Raw genomic sequence first — 19,896 nt, forward strand, 5'->3', positions numbered from 1 at the left:
GGAATATGATATAAAGGTATAGTAGAGGGCTCCGGAATAATTTCGACCACCTGGGGATCTTTAACGTTCACTGACAACGCACAGCATACGGGCGCCTTTGCGTTTCGCCTTCGTCGAAACGTGGCCGCCACGGCTGGGTTCGAACCCAGGAACTCCGGTTCAAAAGCCACCGCGGCGGGTCAGGTGCATACGTGCATATCTGCTTCTCGGGATTTGAGTAAGGATGGATAAATGTGCGATGTCTGTTGGCGATAAAGGTCTCAAATAAAAAAACGTTGCTTCTAACGCGCGTTTTTCCTCTTAAAAGTAGAGAGCTTTGCGCCGTGCTGTTTGCAAAAAGAAATATCACCGCGCTAACGATGACAGCGCCTCAAGTTTCTCTCCCGTGAGCGGTGGCTTGGCGAACTAGTTGGAGCGTTTCCCGCCAAAAAGGAACGTCGCCCCCCTACCCACCGGCGAACTCTCATCGCATGCCTTGTGCACGAAATAACACCTGAAAAACATGTTAGACGTTTACAGAAAACAGCACGATGGCGCAGATTTTGAATGGATTGGCGATTACTTCGTGCAAAATCGGAGAAGCAAGCACAGATCGTACAGGCAAGTGATTGCTTTGCCTGCGAACAGAGGCACATGCCGTCCATTTAAACATTAAAGTACCGCGATACCGCATGGTGGACTGAAGCCGTCTCTAGGTTTTGCGCAAACACGAAAACGCTCACACTCCCGGTTGCACGTTATATTATTCTTGCCGCTTTATCGAAAGCAATATTCACAGCAGCGATTATTGAAGTCTTTGTTGAGACTGCAGTTGCTTGAGTGTGATATAGTGGCGGCATGCTTGACGTTACTATTTTTCTTTACTTTGTCTTTCGCTACGCAGCAAGTTCAAGCTTTCGGGAAAGACGTACACCGTTGGCGACTACGTCCTTATCCGAGATGACGACAGTATGGACCCCGAAGAGCTTCGAAACTGCTACGTCGGTCGGATCAAGAGTGCCTTCGACACCGGTATGATCGACCAATTAATTATTAGATGGTCTCCTTCTCAGGAGCCGATGTGAGAATGGTTAACTAGTATAATGTTGTGTTTAAACAATGTTCACATCATATAAATTGAAGTCATGCGTGCAACTGCTAAGATTTCGCGAGCGATCGTTAACCTGCAACGACTGTTATGTGTGCGTATGTTAACAGCTGAATGTCTCGCTCCTTGCCTTTGACTCGCACGAATTAGCTGAATAGGGATTTAGCTTTGAGTCGTAATTAGTAACTAAAACACAGGCTAAATTAGTCTTTTGTCGTACCAAAAGATCCAGGTTTAGTGAAGTCTCATCTGGGAGTCCCGTTGCAGTTGTGACGAGCACACTGGGACGTTAGTAAATAACGTCTGTGTAGTTGGAGCATTTAGCACGCACTACTTGCACCCATCACTACCAGGCATAAATCGAGCTCTATTGAAGTACCATGCCATTTCTCTGCCTTGCTCAAAATTGCTACACTACAAGATGCCTCCTCCTCCAGAAACATGGAACATGTGTTTATTCTCCCTTTATCTCACTCTGTGGTGCATTTTCAGCCTCTGTTATTCAGCTGAAAACAAAAGCTATTAACCGGCAGCTCTTAGGCTAATGTTAGGTTAATAGCAAAAGCTATTAACCTAAGGAAATGTACATCGGATTTAGATGCAGCAAAAAAAAATGCAGTTAGTAAATGGGAAGCAGCTGGCCACGAGACTGGCCTAACATTTAAAGGAGTATAGACACCTAACTTTTGAGTGTGTGTTTTTCTGTTTGTAATGATGCGTAAGGCATTATTATACATGGATTACCACGCGGTATTCTCCTACGACCGCTAGATAATTTATAATCAAATTTCTTTCTCCTGCTAGTTCGGCTTCAGTTTCAACAGCCTAACGATGGCTGTGACGTCAGTGTGGTTATAGGTCACGTTAGGCATGAAAAAACTGCAGTGTGTTCGCTACTTCTACAGTCATTGTCATCCCGGCTCTCGAGGAAGGCTGGCTTCAACACTGTAGTGAATTAAAATGACGCAGCGATTTTATTGCAGTTTGTCCATGCCTCAGGTGACATATAACCACACTTTGACGTCACAGCCATCGTTCGGCTGTTGAAACTGAAACCAAAACAGCATGACAGAAAAATTTAATTACAAATTATGTAATGGCCATAGGCAAATACCACATGGGGATTCATGCATAGTATTGTCTTCCAGATCATTGTAGAGAAGAAATCATGCCACCAAAATTAAATGTCTGTACTCCATTAAGCCTGTTCAGTAATCCAAATATGTTTAGAGATGCAGCCTACATGGACAACTTTTTGAGCAACAAAATGGTATTCTTGCTTCATTATTTTTAAAAGCCAAGCAAAGCTCAGCCTTGCTTATATCTCACTTCATTATCCCAGTCCAGTTACCTTATCCTTAGTACATTCTCTCACTTGGTTACTGCCTACTTCCTATCCCTGCATAAAAAAAAATGGCTTCACTTTCAAGGAGTATTGAGAAATGGTGCACTCCTATGGTGTAGTCAGCTTATGCATGAAAGGCTGGAAAATTCCTGCCACTACTACAAAGCTCCTGAATTCGAAGTGAAGAAATCTGAGCGAAAGAACTGCAGTTATGACTGTCACAAAGTGACCCAGTTTTTGAATTTGTTTCCCTTGATTTTCCTTCTATGAGCTGCAGCTCTGCAAGCACTGTGCATAGTACTGGATTTTTTTTCTTCTTCTTTATTGCACCCTCAGAGATTACAAGAAGCATTACAGAGGGGAGACTGAAAAACTGATGAACACAACACACATTGCACACAGAAATGCCAACAAGGGAGAAACATAGCTGCAGATAAACGAGCATGTGAAAAGAGAGCAAATTAACAACTAAGTTAGCAGCTGCTTTACGTTACGTTAAATTAGCAGGTGCTTTGCAGAAACAGTCAGTGACTGCAATGCCAATCATTCTTTGTAGTTGTCACAATTGCTCGTTATAACAAACACTGCATGGTGGGCATAATGGATTAAAAGTAGTCCCCCTCAAAACCTTTGTAATGACCAGCATAATTAGCACATTATTTTAATCAAACAGAATTTTGTAAGCAGTGAACGTAGCAGTCTGACCTACCACCGAAGCAAATAATTACTTGCCAGTTTTCTTTGCAAGTGGTCTTGGAAATGATGCACAGCACTGTTCAGCACCAGTTCACTGTTGCAGCAAAGAAGGCAGTTGTTAGCTGCAGGAGGTGGTATAACTGGCTGCTTTGAAGGAAGGAAACCAAGGTCACCGTGCACAAAGCCCGCTGAGTGTTATTTGGCTGCATTCAACAATGCATGGCAAGGTGTGGTTGATGGAACCGGAAATTTGAAATCTTACCATTCGTGACATCACACCGCTTTTCTCCGCAATCCTTCGGTGCTGTGCAGGAAAGGCTGGAATTTAATCGTCGATTAGCTCACCATTTTGCAGGCTTGCGCAAAAAAAATTTGCTTGCTTTGCTCACAGGCTATGGAAATTTAAATCCTTGAGTATCCCGGAATTCTCAGAAAACTGTGCATTTGCCCTTCAGTATGTATTTCATGATAGGCCCCACATTTCCCCGTCCTTGTCTTCTCAGCAGCCTTGTATGTTAGCCTTGGCTTTCCTGGTGTAGTGTGGCTTTGCTTTCGTGGGCACTCTCGCCTGTGCTTGTAACAGGGGTTATGATGTGGAGATTTCTGTGCCCCTCGAAGGTCGTTATGCTGATGCTTGCGCTACTGTGACGGTGATTCACCGGTCTTGTTCAGGCGAGATGGACCAAGACCACCGGTTCGTCACGGTGGCCTGGTACATACGGGCCGTCGAACTTTCACCATCACAGCAGGCAAAGGTGGCCGACTTCGACTATTTTCGAGAGGTGCTGGTCGACGAACGTGGCCTCTGGTCCGACACGGTTGATGCCGAAACCATCTTCGGGAAGTGCTCTGTGAGTGCTGTTTTTCCTTGCGCATTCCCCCTGTATCCTCTTCCTTTATTTTTTATCCTCTAGCATATTATGCCGAGTGTTATTAGCAGAAACCCTGACCTTTTTACTTTTCTTTAGGACCGTCATCCCCTTAAGAGACTATGCAATAAATTAATTGAGGTTACGTAAAGCAGACGAGAGATTGGCATTCGATCACTCGTCACCCCAGTGCAAGAATTTTTGAGCTAGCATCAACAACAGCGAAGGTATAGACGATTAAAAATTACGCTCCTCCTCTCCCCACTCAACTCGTACACGAGGAGCACCAGAAAAAAAAATAAAGAAAACAGCTCTGGGACTGGGCCCCGCCCATGAATACATCATCCGCTGACTTTTATTTTGCAACTTCCGGTTGTCGCTCCTAGCCTCCCAGCAGCAGCGTCAGCGGCGTGGCGGCATCTCTCCGGTCCCTTCGCCTTCCTGGATTGCGGCGCGCATCGGGTTTCTTTGCTTGCTTGTCGTCTGTTGTAGTTAGCAGTAATAAACCCAGACCTCGAGACGCGACTGCTCGCTCTTACGGCCGCGATGGGCATCGAGCCCTATGCGTGCCCACGAAGAGCCGTGCGAGTGGCTCCGGAACTCCCGACAGAAGGAGGCGGCAGAGGAAAATGAAACCATGTGCGCGAAGGCAATGCCCTGGCTCGCGCTTGCCCGAGAGGGTTTGTACATTGTACATTGACATTGTACATTGCTTTTGTACATTCACAGGTGGTGACAATGCCAGCCACTGTGTCGCCCAAGGTTGCGTTTGAGATAGTTGACGCTGAAGGGAACCCCCTGTTCCTGTGCCGGTATAAGATCACCACTCGTGGCATCACCCCCGTGTTGGGTCCTGCCACACCATCTTCAAGCAGGAAGCCATCTTTGAAGAGCCGCACGCCATCTTCTCTTGCCTGCGAGCAGTCCCCCAGCAGAGTGGTTCATCGATCGCTCACAACACCAACCCGTATGTAATTTCTCGTTCCCTCTCTTGGATGTTACAATGGTTTAATTTTTTGCATCGTCAGCTGTTATTGTCAGGGAGTCATGCGTTGAATGGTTTCTACCTTCTTAAATCTGCTTCGATCTTACAGTCAAATCCACTTATAACAATATTGAAATGCCATGCAAATACCATTGTTATAACTGATAATTTTATAACAGGGTTGTGCCGATAAAAGGAAAACATGACAAACTTTAGAGCATTTAATGACAGGAAAAGCCTGCTGAGGCTTGGTCATTCTAATGCCTGTAAAAGCTCGTTATTTCGAACTTCAGGGGTCCGGAAAAAATGTTCAAATTATCGAATGATCCCGAAAAGATAAAAAGAACTACCGCTTGCATCATGGTATATTCATCTGGTGAAAGACTGGACAACGGTTGCTTGCTTTTGAGATGAGAATGGCGCGACAATGATTATTTTTCACATTTTCATAAATGCTTTTTTGCGTGCATACTGTCGGGAGTGTCGAAGCAGAACTGCTCAAAGGTTCAAGGGCTTTTGTGCTGTAAGCGTGGTTTCGTCGGTATGGTTGTAGCGTCTCCATGTTCTTGTTTGTTTCAAGGTTAAGCTGCACTGACCAGATTTCATTGTTATAACCGATAATGTGTTATGACAGCATTGCTATAAGCAGTTTATTTTACCATGGAACACAAGGCTAAGCTGACGGTGTCACGACTGACCATTGTTATATCCGATATATTGTTATAACCGTTATTGTTATAAGTGGGTTTGACTATACTTGGTAAATGCATAAATGCAACCTGTCACATCACTTCCTTGCTTTCGCATATCCTTTCATGCATTGAGCACTCCTTGTGTTTGTTTAGTTTGGTATTTGCGTAGACATATTCTTTATCAAGTTCACGTTCTCAATACAACACATGCTTTCGATATCCCTTTGTGCATGTGCTTCAGCATTTATGACCCTTCATTAACCATCAGTGTGAGGAATTAGTGAGATGGAATTTTTGAGGATACGTGTGAATGGTCAGGCTACACTTGACTTGTGTGATTTTTTGCAAAAATACGGTTACTCTTGTCAGCTGTCCTGCCACAGAGTTCCTTTTTCTGGTTTGTGCTTAAAAGTTCACAGAGTCGACAGTTTGTTTTCAATTTACAATTTGCCTTGAGTGTCCCAACTGTCATTACCTGTGCATTACAGTGCAGTTACGTATCTTCCAGAGAGACCTCGAACGTTAGATTTGAGTACAGGGATTTGTAAATCATCATCGTCACCAGCTTTGCTACATCCACTGCAAGACAAAAGCTTGCCCCACTGATCTCCAATTAACCCTGCCCTGTGCCAGCTGTGGCCGCTTTATCCCCACAAACTTCCTAATCTCATTCATCTGCCTGACTATTTGCTGTGCCCTGGTACATGTTTACCGCCCCTTGGAATCCAATCTGTTATCCTAATGGACTGTTGGTTATCTGTTCTTTGCACTACATGCACTGACAATGCCCATTTCCTCTTCTTAAAATGAGCATGGATGTCATTAACACACTCTGGGGTCTCTCTTATGTCACTTAATGTTGCCCCTATAATTCTCTTTTCCATAGCCCCGTTACATTCTATACATTTTCATAGCATTGGTAAATAACGAGGATGATGCAAAACATGCAGGCAAACACGGTCATGGTCACCTCACCAGAGACGCATCTTCATCGGTGTCAGGGCGTCTCTGCGCATCGGTCGCTCTCAGAGGCACTCTGACGGACTTTCCAAGTCCGGTCAAGTCTCAATCGTCACCTCACAAGGTGCTCTTGGTGTCCCCAATCAAGATGCGGCGAGACCACGAGACTTGGAACTGTATGCAAAAGTCGACGCCTCCTCGACTGCCGCAAAGAAGCTTAAAAGAATCCGAGCTTGATGACGTGAAAGCGACATCTGGAAAAAGGTGCGGGGAAAACTATCTATATCCGCATTTTTATGCACTAATGCTATGTATTGCAGACTGCAACATAACGAAAGGCTTCAGATTGGTTTTCACAGCTTGTGGTTTTCTGATGTCCCTTGGGTTGTTGTACAGGGGTGTTCCTGCATTTAATTCCCATCAAAATGCAGCCACCGCAGTAATTACATGTGTGAAGTATTTCTTTGAACTGCTGCCCAGCAAATCTAATGGCAAGAAGCCATACAGGGATGTCTCAGCTTTCATTTAGCAGCTTTGTATTTCATTACCGTTTTCTTAATCTGTACTGTAAAACATTGTGTACATTGGTTTTGCCTTGGCCTAAGACTGCAAACCTAAATATAGGATCGATTGTTGGGAGCGACTGATTTCATTGCCTTCCCAGAATCCCCACACATTTAATGCTGTAAGCCATCCTATCCATTAGCAGAGGAAGGAATCGAGTTGGTTTCCATGCTGTTTAGTTTTCACGCATGAAGTCAGTGGTGTGAAATGAGTCTATGACATCACATTTCTGACAAGCCTAGCTGACTGATGTTTGTTTGTGCAGACCTGATATCTGTGACTGTGTGTGTGTGTGTGTGTGTGTGTGTGTGTTCGCATAGGACAAAGCTGTTTGAACTGGATTCCACAAAACCCTTGGGTTCCTTGGAGAGTTTCTTGAGTCCCCCAAGTACCTGAATCCACGCATGCCTCAACTTCTACCTTTTCACAGTTTAATTTTGGGTCTAAATGTTAATTGCTCACTGTTTCACTCTGCAGCCAGTCACTGTGAATTACATTTGGCCATTTTTGAGGGCTGTGCATCAGCGTGCTCATTTTTGCATGCATGTCAGTTAGGACAGGAGCAAATCCTAAACATGGCGCTTCCCGACACCAAAGTGATCAAAGGGGTCATGACACCATTTTTCAGACTCAAGATGTATATTGCATGTTGTTCGTTATACATCTTGGTGACTTCACCACAATCTGCCGTGGCCGGGCTCAAGTAGGCGTGCGCTTTGCTCTGCGCTGACCATGTGCGCGGAAGTTTTTCAGCAGGCAACAGCGCTGTCAGGTTATGACGTTGCTCGTGCTAGTTTCAGTATGGCCGTCGTGCATAGAGCCCTACTTCTTTTTTAAGTATTCATAATATCGTGGCTAGTAGCTGCAACGTAAAAGCACGATTTGTTGGCAGACCATGCCGTGACCCCTTTAAGAACCTCTTACCTAGGGATTGACTGCCCCCTTCCATTTTCGCCTTTCTGTTTTCCCACCAGCAGTGTGTATGCTTCGCCAGCGAGATATCGTGACCGCAATCTGGGGCTGTTGCACGACGACGTGTTTGCAACACCCCCACCGCCACAACAGGAGTCACGAGTGGTAGTGATGCGACGCCACAAATGTCACACGGAACCAGCGGGAAAGGCAGCGGCATCACGCGCCGACCGCGTCTTGTCACTGTCGGCACAGCGACAGCAGGAACAGCCCAGGTACTCTCGCTCGGGGCGTCTGCTGAAAAAGAGCCGGCGGCTCTCCTTTGACTCAGACGACGATGACGACGCAAGGTCAGGTCTTGTGCTTAGCCTAGCTTCGTGTGTGTCGTCTGCACCGGGGTGCTTGTTGGTGCTTGGTGGCGGTATCCTGTCGAAATGTGTCTGTACACATGTGGGGAGATGTAAGTTTGCTGTGTGTGGTGAATGCGCCGTATTGTGGAGTCTGTGTGTGGGGCTCATTGTATTATTACTAGTGCAGTCCGCTCTTGATAATTCTAACTCTAAGGGGATCAACACTTTGCACGAATATGTGTAGTTCTGAGTAAGGGAAGCCTTTTTATTGCCTATAATGTTGACGGGACCAGAATCTCAGTTTGAATTACCGGATGTTCAGATTAAGTGAGTTCAAATTAATGAGAGTCCACTGTATTATGGATGCTTTCACATAATCAGTGCACCTGTCATTTTGGCAATATATTTGTCTTCGAGGATTGGAAGCAGATAATGGAACCCGATTTGAGAACCACTGGTTTAACCACACCCTTTGGTTCGATTAACATTTCAGAATCAAATATTAACCCTTGTGGAACCTGTCTAGGCAAGTGAAAGCACGGATACAAAATTTCTGATTTGCAAGGATGTTCCTGTCCTTGAAACTAAATCTGTGATTATGTTGGCACAGTGTGCAATGCACATGCTAACTGATGTGAGAAACCTGTTTCTTTGTTTAATTTTATTTCAGGTTTTGTTGTCTTGTTCATTTTGCCTTCGAAGTTCAGGTGGGAAAAGCAGTTGGCCATTACCAGATGAGTGATAAGACTAGTTAGCCAGGCACCGGTGACAGAGACACTCCAATCTTTTTGTCAGAGCCAAAATGGGTTAAGAACCAAATTGACATGTGGCGTCTTACTGCGCCAACGACTGTTTGCTTTAATCCAAGGATTCTCAAAACTGTGTTCAGCAGAGTCCTCGGGTTCCTTGGACTGCTTCTAAGGTTCGCCGAGAACCTAAATCCCTGCCTGCCTCTGCCTTCACCTTTCCTTTACCCATTTTATTTTGTGACTAGTAATACCATAATTGCTTATAGCAGACCGTTTCAGTTTACAGTCAGAGATTATTAATTGAATTCTGACATTTTTTTTAGGGTGGGTGGGGGTGCTGTGCGTTTGCTTGCTCCATTTTGCATGCATGTTATGAGGGAACAGATGGAAGTCAAGACATGCAGGGTCCCTTAGCACCTTTTGAAAGCTGCTGGGGTTCCCCGAGCTTAAAAAAAAAAAAAGACTGAGAGCCCTTGATCTAACCTCAGTGACGTCTGACTGCAGTGGGACACCAAGGCAGACGACACCTCGGAGCAGACGTAAGCTTGACATGAACGCAGCATCGTTGCCAACAGCACCAGATGTGGCCAGTGAGGAAGCATGCTCAAACCCCAGCAAAAAAATGTCTACATCTAAGAAGAGTCCTTCACCTGAAGACAGTGACGTGGAGATCGCCGTCACTGGAAAGAGGACCCACTCTTCGCGGAGAGCCCCGAAGAACACATTGGAGCTGTGTGCCAAAACGACGAGGACGCCACGGCGGAAGAGCCATTCTGTGGCATTTTCCGAGGCACTGGAGGAGGCGCCAAGGATTGGGTGAGTTTTTCGTGCTGTATATATATATGATTTTAAAGGTCCACAGTTTGCACTGGCCATACCTTGTCCACAAAGAGACAGCCTCCTGTTATAGTTTGTATAGAGTTCGTTCCTTGTGGGTGGACTAGTTCATGGCACCCATAGAAGGCTTTGATGCATTCATATCATTTTTCTGGATGTATGCAGCTGTGCATGGCAACCTGCAGGTATATATATGGAAACTTCGCTAGTCTCAGTTTCAAGGGTGAGACATCAAGTTGTAATGAAAGAAACATATCTCGCAGTGCAAGTGTGCACTACCGTTGTCTGGTCTAGGCACCCATCCTGGTATGGGGCAACCTGTTAGGAGGGTAAAAAGAATGAAGAATACAATAGAAATTTAGGTAGGAAATAGAAGAGAATCTGAAGAAAAAACGGGGGGGAAAAAAGAATGCAGAATGCAAGAGGAGAAAAAATAGATAAAAACGGAAAAGAAAATAGGACTTAAAAATCAGAGAAAGTGAGCACCTCAGGTTCAGGACTCTACAGCATTTCTAGGATATGGTTTTCAGAAGAATGGGAAGGAGTGCTCAGAACCAAAAAGCTTTCTAATATGCATTAATGCATTAGAAATGTCCCACAAGCTTCTGTAATTGATATTGCTAGGCACTTGCAGCTTAGATTACCGTGTTTACACGATTGTAAGTCAACCTTTTTTTTTTTTTCAGTTTGAAAATCTAAAGTGGGGAGTTGACTTACAATCTACACTAAAGCATGCCTGCACAAATAAAGGCGAGACAAACGAGATATCAGGGATGCTACGGTGTGGTTGCAATTTTATGTTTACTCTACGGCTATTCTGCGCACTTGTTCGGAAGGATTTTTCAGTTTTCTTTTTTTTTAATTTTAACTGCACACACGGCACTGACGGTCATGGGTGTGCCGATAGTTGATGGCAGGACCATCGTTCCAGTCGCGGCGGCACCACCACTCGGAACGGCAGCGCTTGCGGGGAGTGCCAGTAGCTGATGGAAGAGCCAACACTGCTCAAGCATAGATTCTCTTTTGCTGACTGCCAACCACGTTTTGCCAGTTTTTTATGCAGTGCTTCGTTAATTGTCACTTGTGCTCTGGGGCTGGCAAGCATTCAGCACTCGTTCACGGCTGCATTCAAGATGGCTGTCGTTCTTTACGTCAAAGATATGGAACGACTGTGTGCCAGGCCGCAAGTTCGACATTTCGGATTGGGTGATACCGGCAGCTGTGGCGGCTGCAGTGAGTCAGAATATTCAGCTGTTCCACGCGATGTCGTGGTGCAGTTCTTTGCGAAGTGCGAGATTTCACGGGACGAGGATGCTCGAAAAACGTGCTGCGGGACCGCAGCAGCGATGACGATGGCAGCGCTAGTGAGGACGATGGCACAAGCGTGGACAAGTAGTCCAGTGACTGATAAATTTCATTTTGGAATGTGCCCATGGTCATGCCTTACTTTTTTTTTTCCTCAACATGCGATTTGAGGGGGTCAACTTAACATTTAAGTTTACTTTCAATCATGTAAATAGTACGGTAATTTGCATGGAAAGGAGCAGGGACATCACCTTACTCTTCTTTGCAGTTGCTCTCAGGCACTTTTCAGCTGCTTTTGCGCTCCACACCTTAATTCAAGCTCAAGGCCTGACTGCTTGAGCATTTTTTATGCATTGTTTTCTGAAGGAGCAGGGAAAATGAATGAACAGCGCAGTTTATTAATTTTGCAAAGGAAAGTACTTATTGCTTTGTTTTCTGCATGGGTATCCATTTACTTCATCTTGTTTATTCTTTGCTTTCCTTTACTTTTTGTTCTTTCTTCCCATTCCTTTTCTTTCTTTTTTTCATTCATCATGTCACCAGTACATCCATTCCCTCTTTTTTCTTTCACTTGCGTTCCTGGTGCAGTTTGTGTTCGTCACCACTGCCAAGGAGTGGGCGCAAGGCGAAATCCGTGCAAGAAAACTGCCATGAGACTCCACCTCGTGGCAAGACATCGAATCAGCTCCGCCGGGCGCAGTCTGCCAGGTGCCGTACAGAACCAAGAAGACCCACTGCGTCTTCCGGCAGTCACATATGTGAACGACCTGCATCGACAAGGTCAGGGCGCAAAGTGAAGAGCGTTCGTTACACTGAAGCCTTGGAGTCTGACGATGATGTGTTCACAAGGTTGGTTCACCGCCCTTGACCTTATTTTGGGGTTGAAGGTGGGCGTTACTTTATTATTATTGTTATCAGCACATTAGCTATACAATAAAAGCTAGCATGAAGCTCAGAAAAACAAAACTGAAGCTAAGCGCTGGGGCCGTTTGTTCGTCGTCATGCCTGCTGTCGCGCGCATATCAGAGGTGCGTGGACGACTGCAGCATGGAACACTGTCTTAACACTCGTGACCGCGGGAAAATCGGTAGTTTTCGTGTAGTCTGGTAATTATTTTTTCTTCTGCCACAGAAAATGATTCATGTTGAAGTGTATGATATCAAATTGTAGTATAAGAAATTATCTTTCCAACGGTATTGATTTCAAACAACATATTTATTAATGATAGTAAGAAAAAAATTATCAAAGCAATAAAATTGCAACAAGAACGAGAAAGATCGATAAAAACATCAATGCTGCTTTGGGCAAAAAAAAAATATATTAAAAAAAATCGAAATATACATTTTCAGCAAAAGAACCATATGAAATCAGCCTGCAAATATTAGCTCTGCATCTACAAAAGCTGTTCAGGTACACAGGGAAACATTAGACCTAGTTTTGTCCACTCCCAGTAGTCTTCATGGACAAAACTCCACTCTCTGCGCGGCCGCCGGCAAATGGTCCTGTCCGAACGACGTTGACACCCTGCAGATAAGAACTGTGATCTTTAGAACACGTCGGCTACTGTATTTATAACTACTACATGCAATTCTTACTTTATATATACCAAATGCGGTTTTGCCGTAAAACAGATTATTGAACTGCTGAACGCCAAGCTGTGCCCACTCATATGGCAGGCGGCAGGCTTTGCCTCACTACGTGACTGGCTGGTGGGGGTGCGGCAATCGTGTGGGCCACCGTTCACGCTTTATCTCGCGTTTTCCAACAGCGCCGTGAGAGACATAGAAGCGTGCTCATTCAGTAGCTAAGTGGTCTGCACCCATTTTGCACCTCTCACATGCATCGATAGTGCCCCAAAACTAGCGACATTCTCAGTCGCAGCCTTCCAGTAGCCATCCCATGCTCAGGCCGTCTGTCAAGTAGGTGGTGAAAATGGCGATAGCTTTCGCCTTGTCGTCCATTTCTCGTGCATTATCACTGTAATACAGAGAAGCCACCCTAGGTGGCTCTTGACCTGCCGCCGCCACTTGCTGGCGATGATGTGCGGGGAAGCCAACCTAACTGGCGTCTGTCGCTCGGTATTTCTTGGCCTCTATAGTCGCCACGAGCAGCTTTGAAATGGTGCTAAAACTTCAAAAAGGTCTCTCCCAGTTGCCATCCTGGCAAAGTTTTATGTTAAAAACTTCAGCTATATTGAATTGTTGTACGATCTTTTACTGGTTCGCTATAACATGGTTTGAGTGCAAATGCATTAGCTACAGTTTACATGTAGGTTAACTGGGGAACATTGCCATCTCTGGCTGAAAAAGAAAGTCTGTGACTTCTTCAAATAAGGGCTGCCTATGGTACTTCATCTATGGGTCTTGAGTACTTTTGGTGCAGCTTTTGTCAGGGTCACCTTGTGACGTCTTGTGCGTGCACTGTACTTGCTTTTTGAAACGTCCTCTAACCAGCGACCTGCTCTTGCCTGTGCTGCAGTGAAAAAGAAGAAAAGCAAACACCACGGAGCAGGCGCAAACTTAACCTCAGTGCCAAACCCAGGAAGTTGGAGCTGAACACTGGAAGAGAGTGCGACACGAGCGACGACGACCAAGACCCAAACTTTGACGAAGTTTTCACAAGTTCTTCTTCCTCATCATCTGGTGATGAAGAAGATGTTGATGACGATTTCGAAACACCAAAGAAGACTGGCAGAGTATGTGTAAGCTGTAATATTTTCGTATGAAGAAACAGTTACTTAGCATTTTTATATGTGAGCTTAAGTGTTTTGTTCTTCTGGTTGAAAGCTTACCATTATTAGTTCCACTAAATGTCATACCAGCCGCCACGGTGGCTTAGTGGTCGGCTACTGACCCGAAAGACGTAGGTTCAATTCCAGCCGCGGCGATTGAATTTTCGATAGAGGCAAAATTCTAGTGGTCCCTGTACTGTGCGATGTCAGTGCACGTTAAAGAACTCCAGGTGGTTGAAGTTTTTCAGGGCCCTTCACTACAGCATCTCTGATAGCTTGAGTCGCTTTGGGGCATTAAAACCCTCATATACATAAATGTCATATCGCATTGCTTCTATATCTGGACTTTGATTAGTCAAGCGGCGTGCTATTGGCTACTAGTTCTTGGGTTAGTATTTATATTAGTGCATCCCAACTGCAGAGTTGCTACAGATGAGCATCAGAATGACAGGGCTGGCATGTAATTTCTTTTTCAGCTGCAAAATTCTACAAAAAACCAGTATCAGTCTTGTTTACTTAGTTGATTGGTTGCATTGATGCAGAGTCTTACCGATTCTGCTTTATGCAATGTTAAAGCATCGTTGGCCTCTCTTTTTGTGTCTTTTTTTCTTTTTGGCAACCATATAAGCACCTCCTAAATTTGGTGAATTGGGAGTTGGTTTTCTAACTTATCCATATTTGAACTTATCCTTTAACTCGTTCTTGTCAGAAGGAATCGTTACTCAAACAAATCGCATTTCAAGCTTTTAATGTGCTCATGCTTGTGAAACGAGCTAACAAAAACACGTACTCACTGGAGCCATAGCAGAGCTGCCATAAAACACAGTCATTTTCATCTTACAAATGATTTCCTGCGTCCATTTCCTACGTACAAAGGGTTCCAATGTAGGTTCCAGCCATTCATGACTGCATTATATCCCAGCAGCAATCAAAACCAACACCAAACGAGCTACTACTATGTGCACATATGGTGATACCATGTCCGGAAGGGCTGTTGGCATCTGTCCAGTCTCCAGTCTATTCACATGTGTCTGCTGTCAGTGTCCGTTATCTGCTTACTGAGTATAGAATGCATGCTCATTTTGCACTATATGCATTGCCACAAATGTCCCTGGCCAAGTTTTGCAATGCCCTTCCTTTTTTTTTTTTTTTTTGAAACCTTGTTCAGAAGCCTTCCTCTGCCCGAACTCCACGCACATCTGCAAAGAAGTCGTCAGCCACCGGCACACCCAGAACACCACGCCGGTCCACGCTGAGTCTGACACCATCTGTGCCAAAGAGAAGTCATGCAGTGGAGGGACCGCAGACCCCACTCGACATAGCCAAGTCACGGTGAGGCTCGTATGAAGTCTACGACGGCTCGTAAAACCGAAGGGCTTAAATCTGGCTCGTTTCGCTATAAAACGACTTCTCCCGTTGTTGTAAGCACTAATACACGCTTTTCGCACAGTTCTGAGAGACCAAGTCTTGAGCGCACACCCAACGACGACTTGTAGAACCGAAGTGCTATTAGACATTATGTGCACAATTGTATGCATAGCATAGCATTATAGAAGCATAGCTATTACTGTCTCTTCTTTGCTACTACAGTCAGAGCTCTTGCTGTCAGGGCAGGGTGAAAACAAAGTGTGGGAGCATCTTTTCCTGCCTGCACTTGCATGCTGCACAACTGCTCACGACTCTATTATACGGCTTTAGCTTCCAATAGATCTTCAATAGATAAGCACTCTTGAGAAATGCCTTTGTGGTCACTTTCTGCCATACCACTCATATCCTACCCCAACTTATTGAACAGTTGTGGACAGAAGTAAATCAAACATGCTATGGCTTTCTTGCCCTTATTTATGCATTGCCTAATGGAAATTCGGGGGTGGGTAAGTCATGTACAGGCCAGTAGGGATAGCTCGTGCCGATCCTCATGCACTCAGTGTTACATGACTTCGGCTGAGACAAGCATTATGGCACTCAGAACAGAATGCAGTAGAGTCTCGGTGATGCAAGTCTGACGGGGTCGCAATAAAATTCGTACCATCCGAAATTTTGTATCATCCAAACAAGCAAAATTCGTATGCAGAAGCATGAAAAGTGCATTCGCACGGGTCTGTTTACGGCTGACGGGATTTATTAATTTCTGTGCGGCCACAGCTCGCTACTTGCGGTGCGTACCATGCGATTAGCGATGTGCGGGCCACGCATCGCCACTCGCTGCACGCGGTGCATGCTGATTAGCGATCGCGACTTTGGCGATGTGCGGGCAGCGCTTAGTGCTTGAGGGTGCATTCACGGCTTGTGCGTTCGTATCATCCATAGAGGCGAGGGAGAGAGTTTGGAACGTTCGAAATTCCGCACATCATACACAATGCACACTGGCCAGTGAATTTCATGAATTCATATCATCGTGAAATTCGTATCACCGAGATTCTGCTGTAGCATGCTCTGCTTCCTTATTTCTATTCCTGTGCACGGCAGTGAAATAAAGTGTTGGCATACCTTTCTTTTTGCAAAGAGTGTCCTTTAGTCGATGCTGGGCAGGTGACGACAGGAGTTGAGGCCTAGAGAAACCAAAATTTCTGCACTCTTATGTCCTGCCCGTCACTGTTGCTGATTTTATCTTTCTCTCTCTCTCTCTCATTAAATGAACCCGCGCACAGGTTGCACGTCTCAGCTGTGCCGACTTGCCTACCTTGCCGAGAGCAAGAGTTTGCTGACATCTACTCCTTTGTGGAGGGAAAGCTGCAGGATGGCACGGGAGGGTGAGTCACTGCTCTCTTCTCTCCTCATCTCTTTCTTCTTTTTCTTTAAAATATGTTGAGAAACATTGAGAAGAAATAGTTTGTTTTGCTTTCTGTCCAATTTGTCTATCTACTGAATTTTTTTGTCTTTTTATTTTTTACAATGTCATCTGTTATAACTAGAACAGAAAAGCTTAGTGGTGTGTGTGTGTGTGTGTGTGTGGGGAGGGGGTTCATCACTCGACTCTGTGACACATTTCTTAACTGTTGATTATCAAACGAGATTGAGGCGTTGTCGACGCCATGTTGGCGCAAAGCTTTCATTTCCATATGGACTCGGACTCCCCCCTCAAATTATATTCTTTTCATTGTTATAGTTGTGCAGATGTGGTACTTCCATAATTAAGATGAAATCAAAAACGTGGTAACATAAAATGGGATAACTGAAAATAAATCATTAGCACATAATGATATGATCAGAGGAAGATGGAAGGTATTTCTAAGTGTTTCTTTTCCAAACCAACCCTATCTGCTTTGACTTTGTGTTTAGTAAGTAGCCAAATTACCAAACAGCATCCTCAGAGCCATGCCATCATCCACAAGTGACATAGAACAGACACTGGCATAATAAAGGTTTTTACCGGTCCAAGCAATTTCACTATAGAGGGTTTCTTCTGTACAGTGGGATAGTTTGTAAGGAATATTTTTCAACACCCTTTGCCCTGCTCTGCAAATAAAATGAGAATTCCTAACATGTTCCATATTCCTATTCCTTGGCAAAAAAACTCGGAACAGAGTGCACCTTAGTAGCCTTTGAGAACATCTGACAATTTCCAAGTGAGCAGTGCAATATGCAATATTTGATTCAATCTGGATCTTCACCATTCGAAATCTTCAAGTATTTGTCTGACGCAAATTCCGTTTCTGGAACACTTGCTTTTAGTGGTTCCAGGTTCAATAATTGCATGGCATTCTTATTTACCATATAAACACGTGTAAGGGCCGCACCCTGTTTTCCAAAAGTAAATATTAACAAAAAATAATATCAGTGTAAGGGCGACACCCAAACTTTCCACATGACCCACACCGGAATAGTCTTCGAAATGCGATTAGCTCCGGCTGCCAGCAACTGCGCACTTGATCGCGGAGGCAACGCATGTGCACAGGAGCTTCCAGGCGCCGTCCATGGATGGCACCAGAGACCGCGGCTCATAATCATCATCGTGAACTTTTTCCTCCGCCACGAGCTCCCTTTATCCATATTGGCGGCATTATCACCAGCGGCAGCTTTTTGTGGCTGTCAAAGGCACGAGAGTTGCGGTTCATCGTAGTTGTGGCTTTCGCATGCTGTCGCCGAGCGTTGCAGTTTTAGTAGTTTTAGCACGACGGGCAAGCACCTTAATTGCTACACGGCTCGGAGTTTGCTGTCGGACACTGCAAGCGCACGGCGGGCAGGAAATTCGACGTGGCCGAGGCATCCCACGATGGTGCGACCAAAAGGATGCATTGGGGAACACCAGCTGCAAAAAGCGCGCTCTCCGAGGCAAGCCGTGCAAGTTTCCCGAAGTGGAAGAAGAGCTGCTCTGCTAAGTGATGGAAGCGCGGAACAAGGGCGACGTGTTGACAGCGGAAATACTGTGCGAGTTCTTGTGGGATGAGCGTGTACCAGAGCACAGCACCACCTCGGAGTCGGAATACACCGCGAGTGGCAGTTGAACGTAGAATAAATGCCACTGACTTCCTGATTGGTGTGTTTCTACTTAAAAAAAAAAATAAAAAATTTCGTGAACCACGTGTATGGGCCGCACCCCAAAAATTGGCCCTCAAATCTGGGAAAAAAAGTGCTACCCTTACATGCGTTTATACGGTAATATTAATTACATGTTGGAAAGCAGATAGATGTTGCTTTCTGTAGAAGCCTTTTTCACTAAGTTTTAAAATTTTAAAGCTGTTTTTGTGGTGCATGCTTTTCTTTTTATTTGTAACAGCCTAGCATGCCGGAAAAGTAAACGGTTTTGAAAGTGCTTCGATATGCCATTGAACATTTTTTTTTAATGCACCAAAAAGTAATCGTAAACACTTGCTTCAAATTTATCCAAAGCAAACTATTGTCTGCTTTGAATAAAAAGCGGCACTTTTCTCACAAGCCCATTGCAGCCACCATCATGGCCAAGGACTGATCAGTAATCCGATCCTTGTTGCCTCTTTGCAGGTGCATGTATATATCGGGTGTCCCGGGCACTGGCAAGACGGCTACAGTTCACGACGTCCTCCGCGGACTGGAGGAGTCAGTCGAAGGTGGATACACGCAGCCCTTCAAGTTCGTCGAGGTCAACGGCATGAAGCTGACCAGTCCTGCACAGTGCTACAGCCACATCCTCAGGGTGAGCCTGAAGACTAGAAGAGTGCGGTGAGGGGCTAGTTGGTACGACATTATGGAAAATATGAATAACTGCGCAAAAAGGACGGGACAAGGTAGAAGAACCCCACGAGACAAGCGCAGACTGACAACTGGTTTATTGCACCAACGCCTTCTTCCTTCGACAACAAAGCGCATGCGCACCAACAGCAAAGACAAAAGCCATAATCATCACGCCAAACCAAGAAACTCCAACTCCCTGCGGTACAGGTGTATGGAAGCCTCGCTAACACATTGGTCAGGCCCTAATCTGGCGATTTCCAAGGCTTCGATAACCTCACGGTCTTTCTTTTCCCTCGGACGTCCGATAATCTTAGTGCTGCTGAAAAGTGGAGTGCAATCTTTATCGTCATGCTTGCAGACCTTGCAATGGCTAAGCAGATGCTCTCAGATCATCTTGCAGACAGATCATCTTGCTCTCACGACAAAGAGGCTACCTTTGTGGAGAATTGAGGTTTTATGAGCTAGAAACGGTCAAGAAGCGAAATGCAGGTATGTTGCCACTGGCTGTTCTCACAAGCAAACTGCAGTGATGCCGAGCACTTTTGTTACGCACATGGCTACAGTTCATGGAGAATTGTAGTCATTTACATGAATATAGCACAAGTTTTATTCATCGGTATCAGAACGCATCTTGCGTTGTACTCGAAACCGGGGAAAAAA

At 45.1% G+C, this 19,896-nt stretch overlaps 1 protein-coding gene across 2 annotated transcripts in view; it reads left to right on the forward strand.

Moving 5' to 3' along the window:
• The first annotated feature begins 411 nt into the window (after positions 1–411).
• Positions 412–19,896, forward strand: part of Orc1 (origin recognition complex subunit 1) — a 29,041-nt gene continuing 9,556 nt past the window's right edge. Inside the window, exons 1-12 of one of the 2 annotated variants that reach the window (XM_077643755.1) lie at positions 412–600; positions 884–1,011; positions 3,801–3,979; positions 4,727–4,964; positions 6,625–6,898; positions 8,176–8,460; positions 9,714–10,025; positions 11,940–12,200; positions 13,830–14,046; positions 15,251–15,414; positions 16,734–16,835; positions 19,027–19,198. In XM_077643755.1, coding sequence (XP_077499881.1) covers positions 503–600; positions 884–1,011; positions 3,801–3,979; positions 4,727–4,964; positions 6,625–6,898; positions 8,176–8,460; positions 9,714–10,025; positions 11,940–12,200; positions 13,830–14,046; positions 15,251–15,414; positions 16,734–16,835; positions 19,027–19,198 — 2,430 coding nt within the window. In that variant the 5' untranslated portion in view covers positions 412–502. The remainder of the gene's footprint in view (positions 601–883; positions 1,012–3,800; positions 3,980–4,726; positions 4,965–6,624; positions 6,899–8,175; positions 8,461–9,713; positions 10,026–11,939; positions 12,201–13,829; positions 14,047–15,250; positions 15,415–16,733; positions 16,836–19,026; positions 19,199–19,896) is intronic. The other variant, XM_077643756.1, reaches the window with a different exon arrangement.

Source organism: Amblyomma americanum, chromosome 11 (genome assembly GCF_052857255.1).
Source record: "Amblyomma americanum isolate KBUSLIRL-KWMA chromosome 11, ASM5285725v1, whole genome shotgun sequence".
In the NCBI taxonomy this organism is placed as follows: domain Eukaryota; kingdom Metazoa; phylum Arthropoda; class Arachnida; order Ixodida; family Ixodidae; genus Amblyomma; species Amblyomma americanum.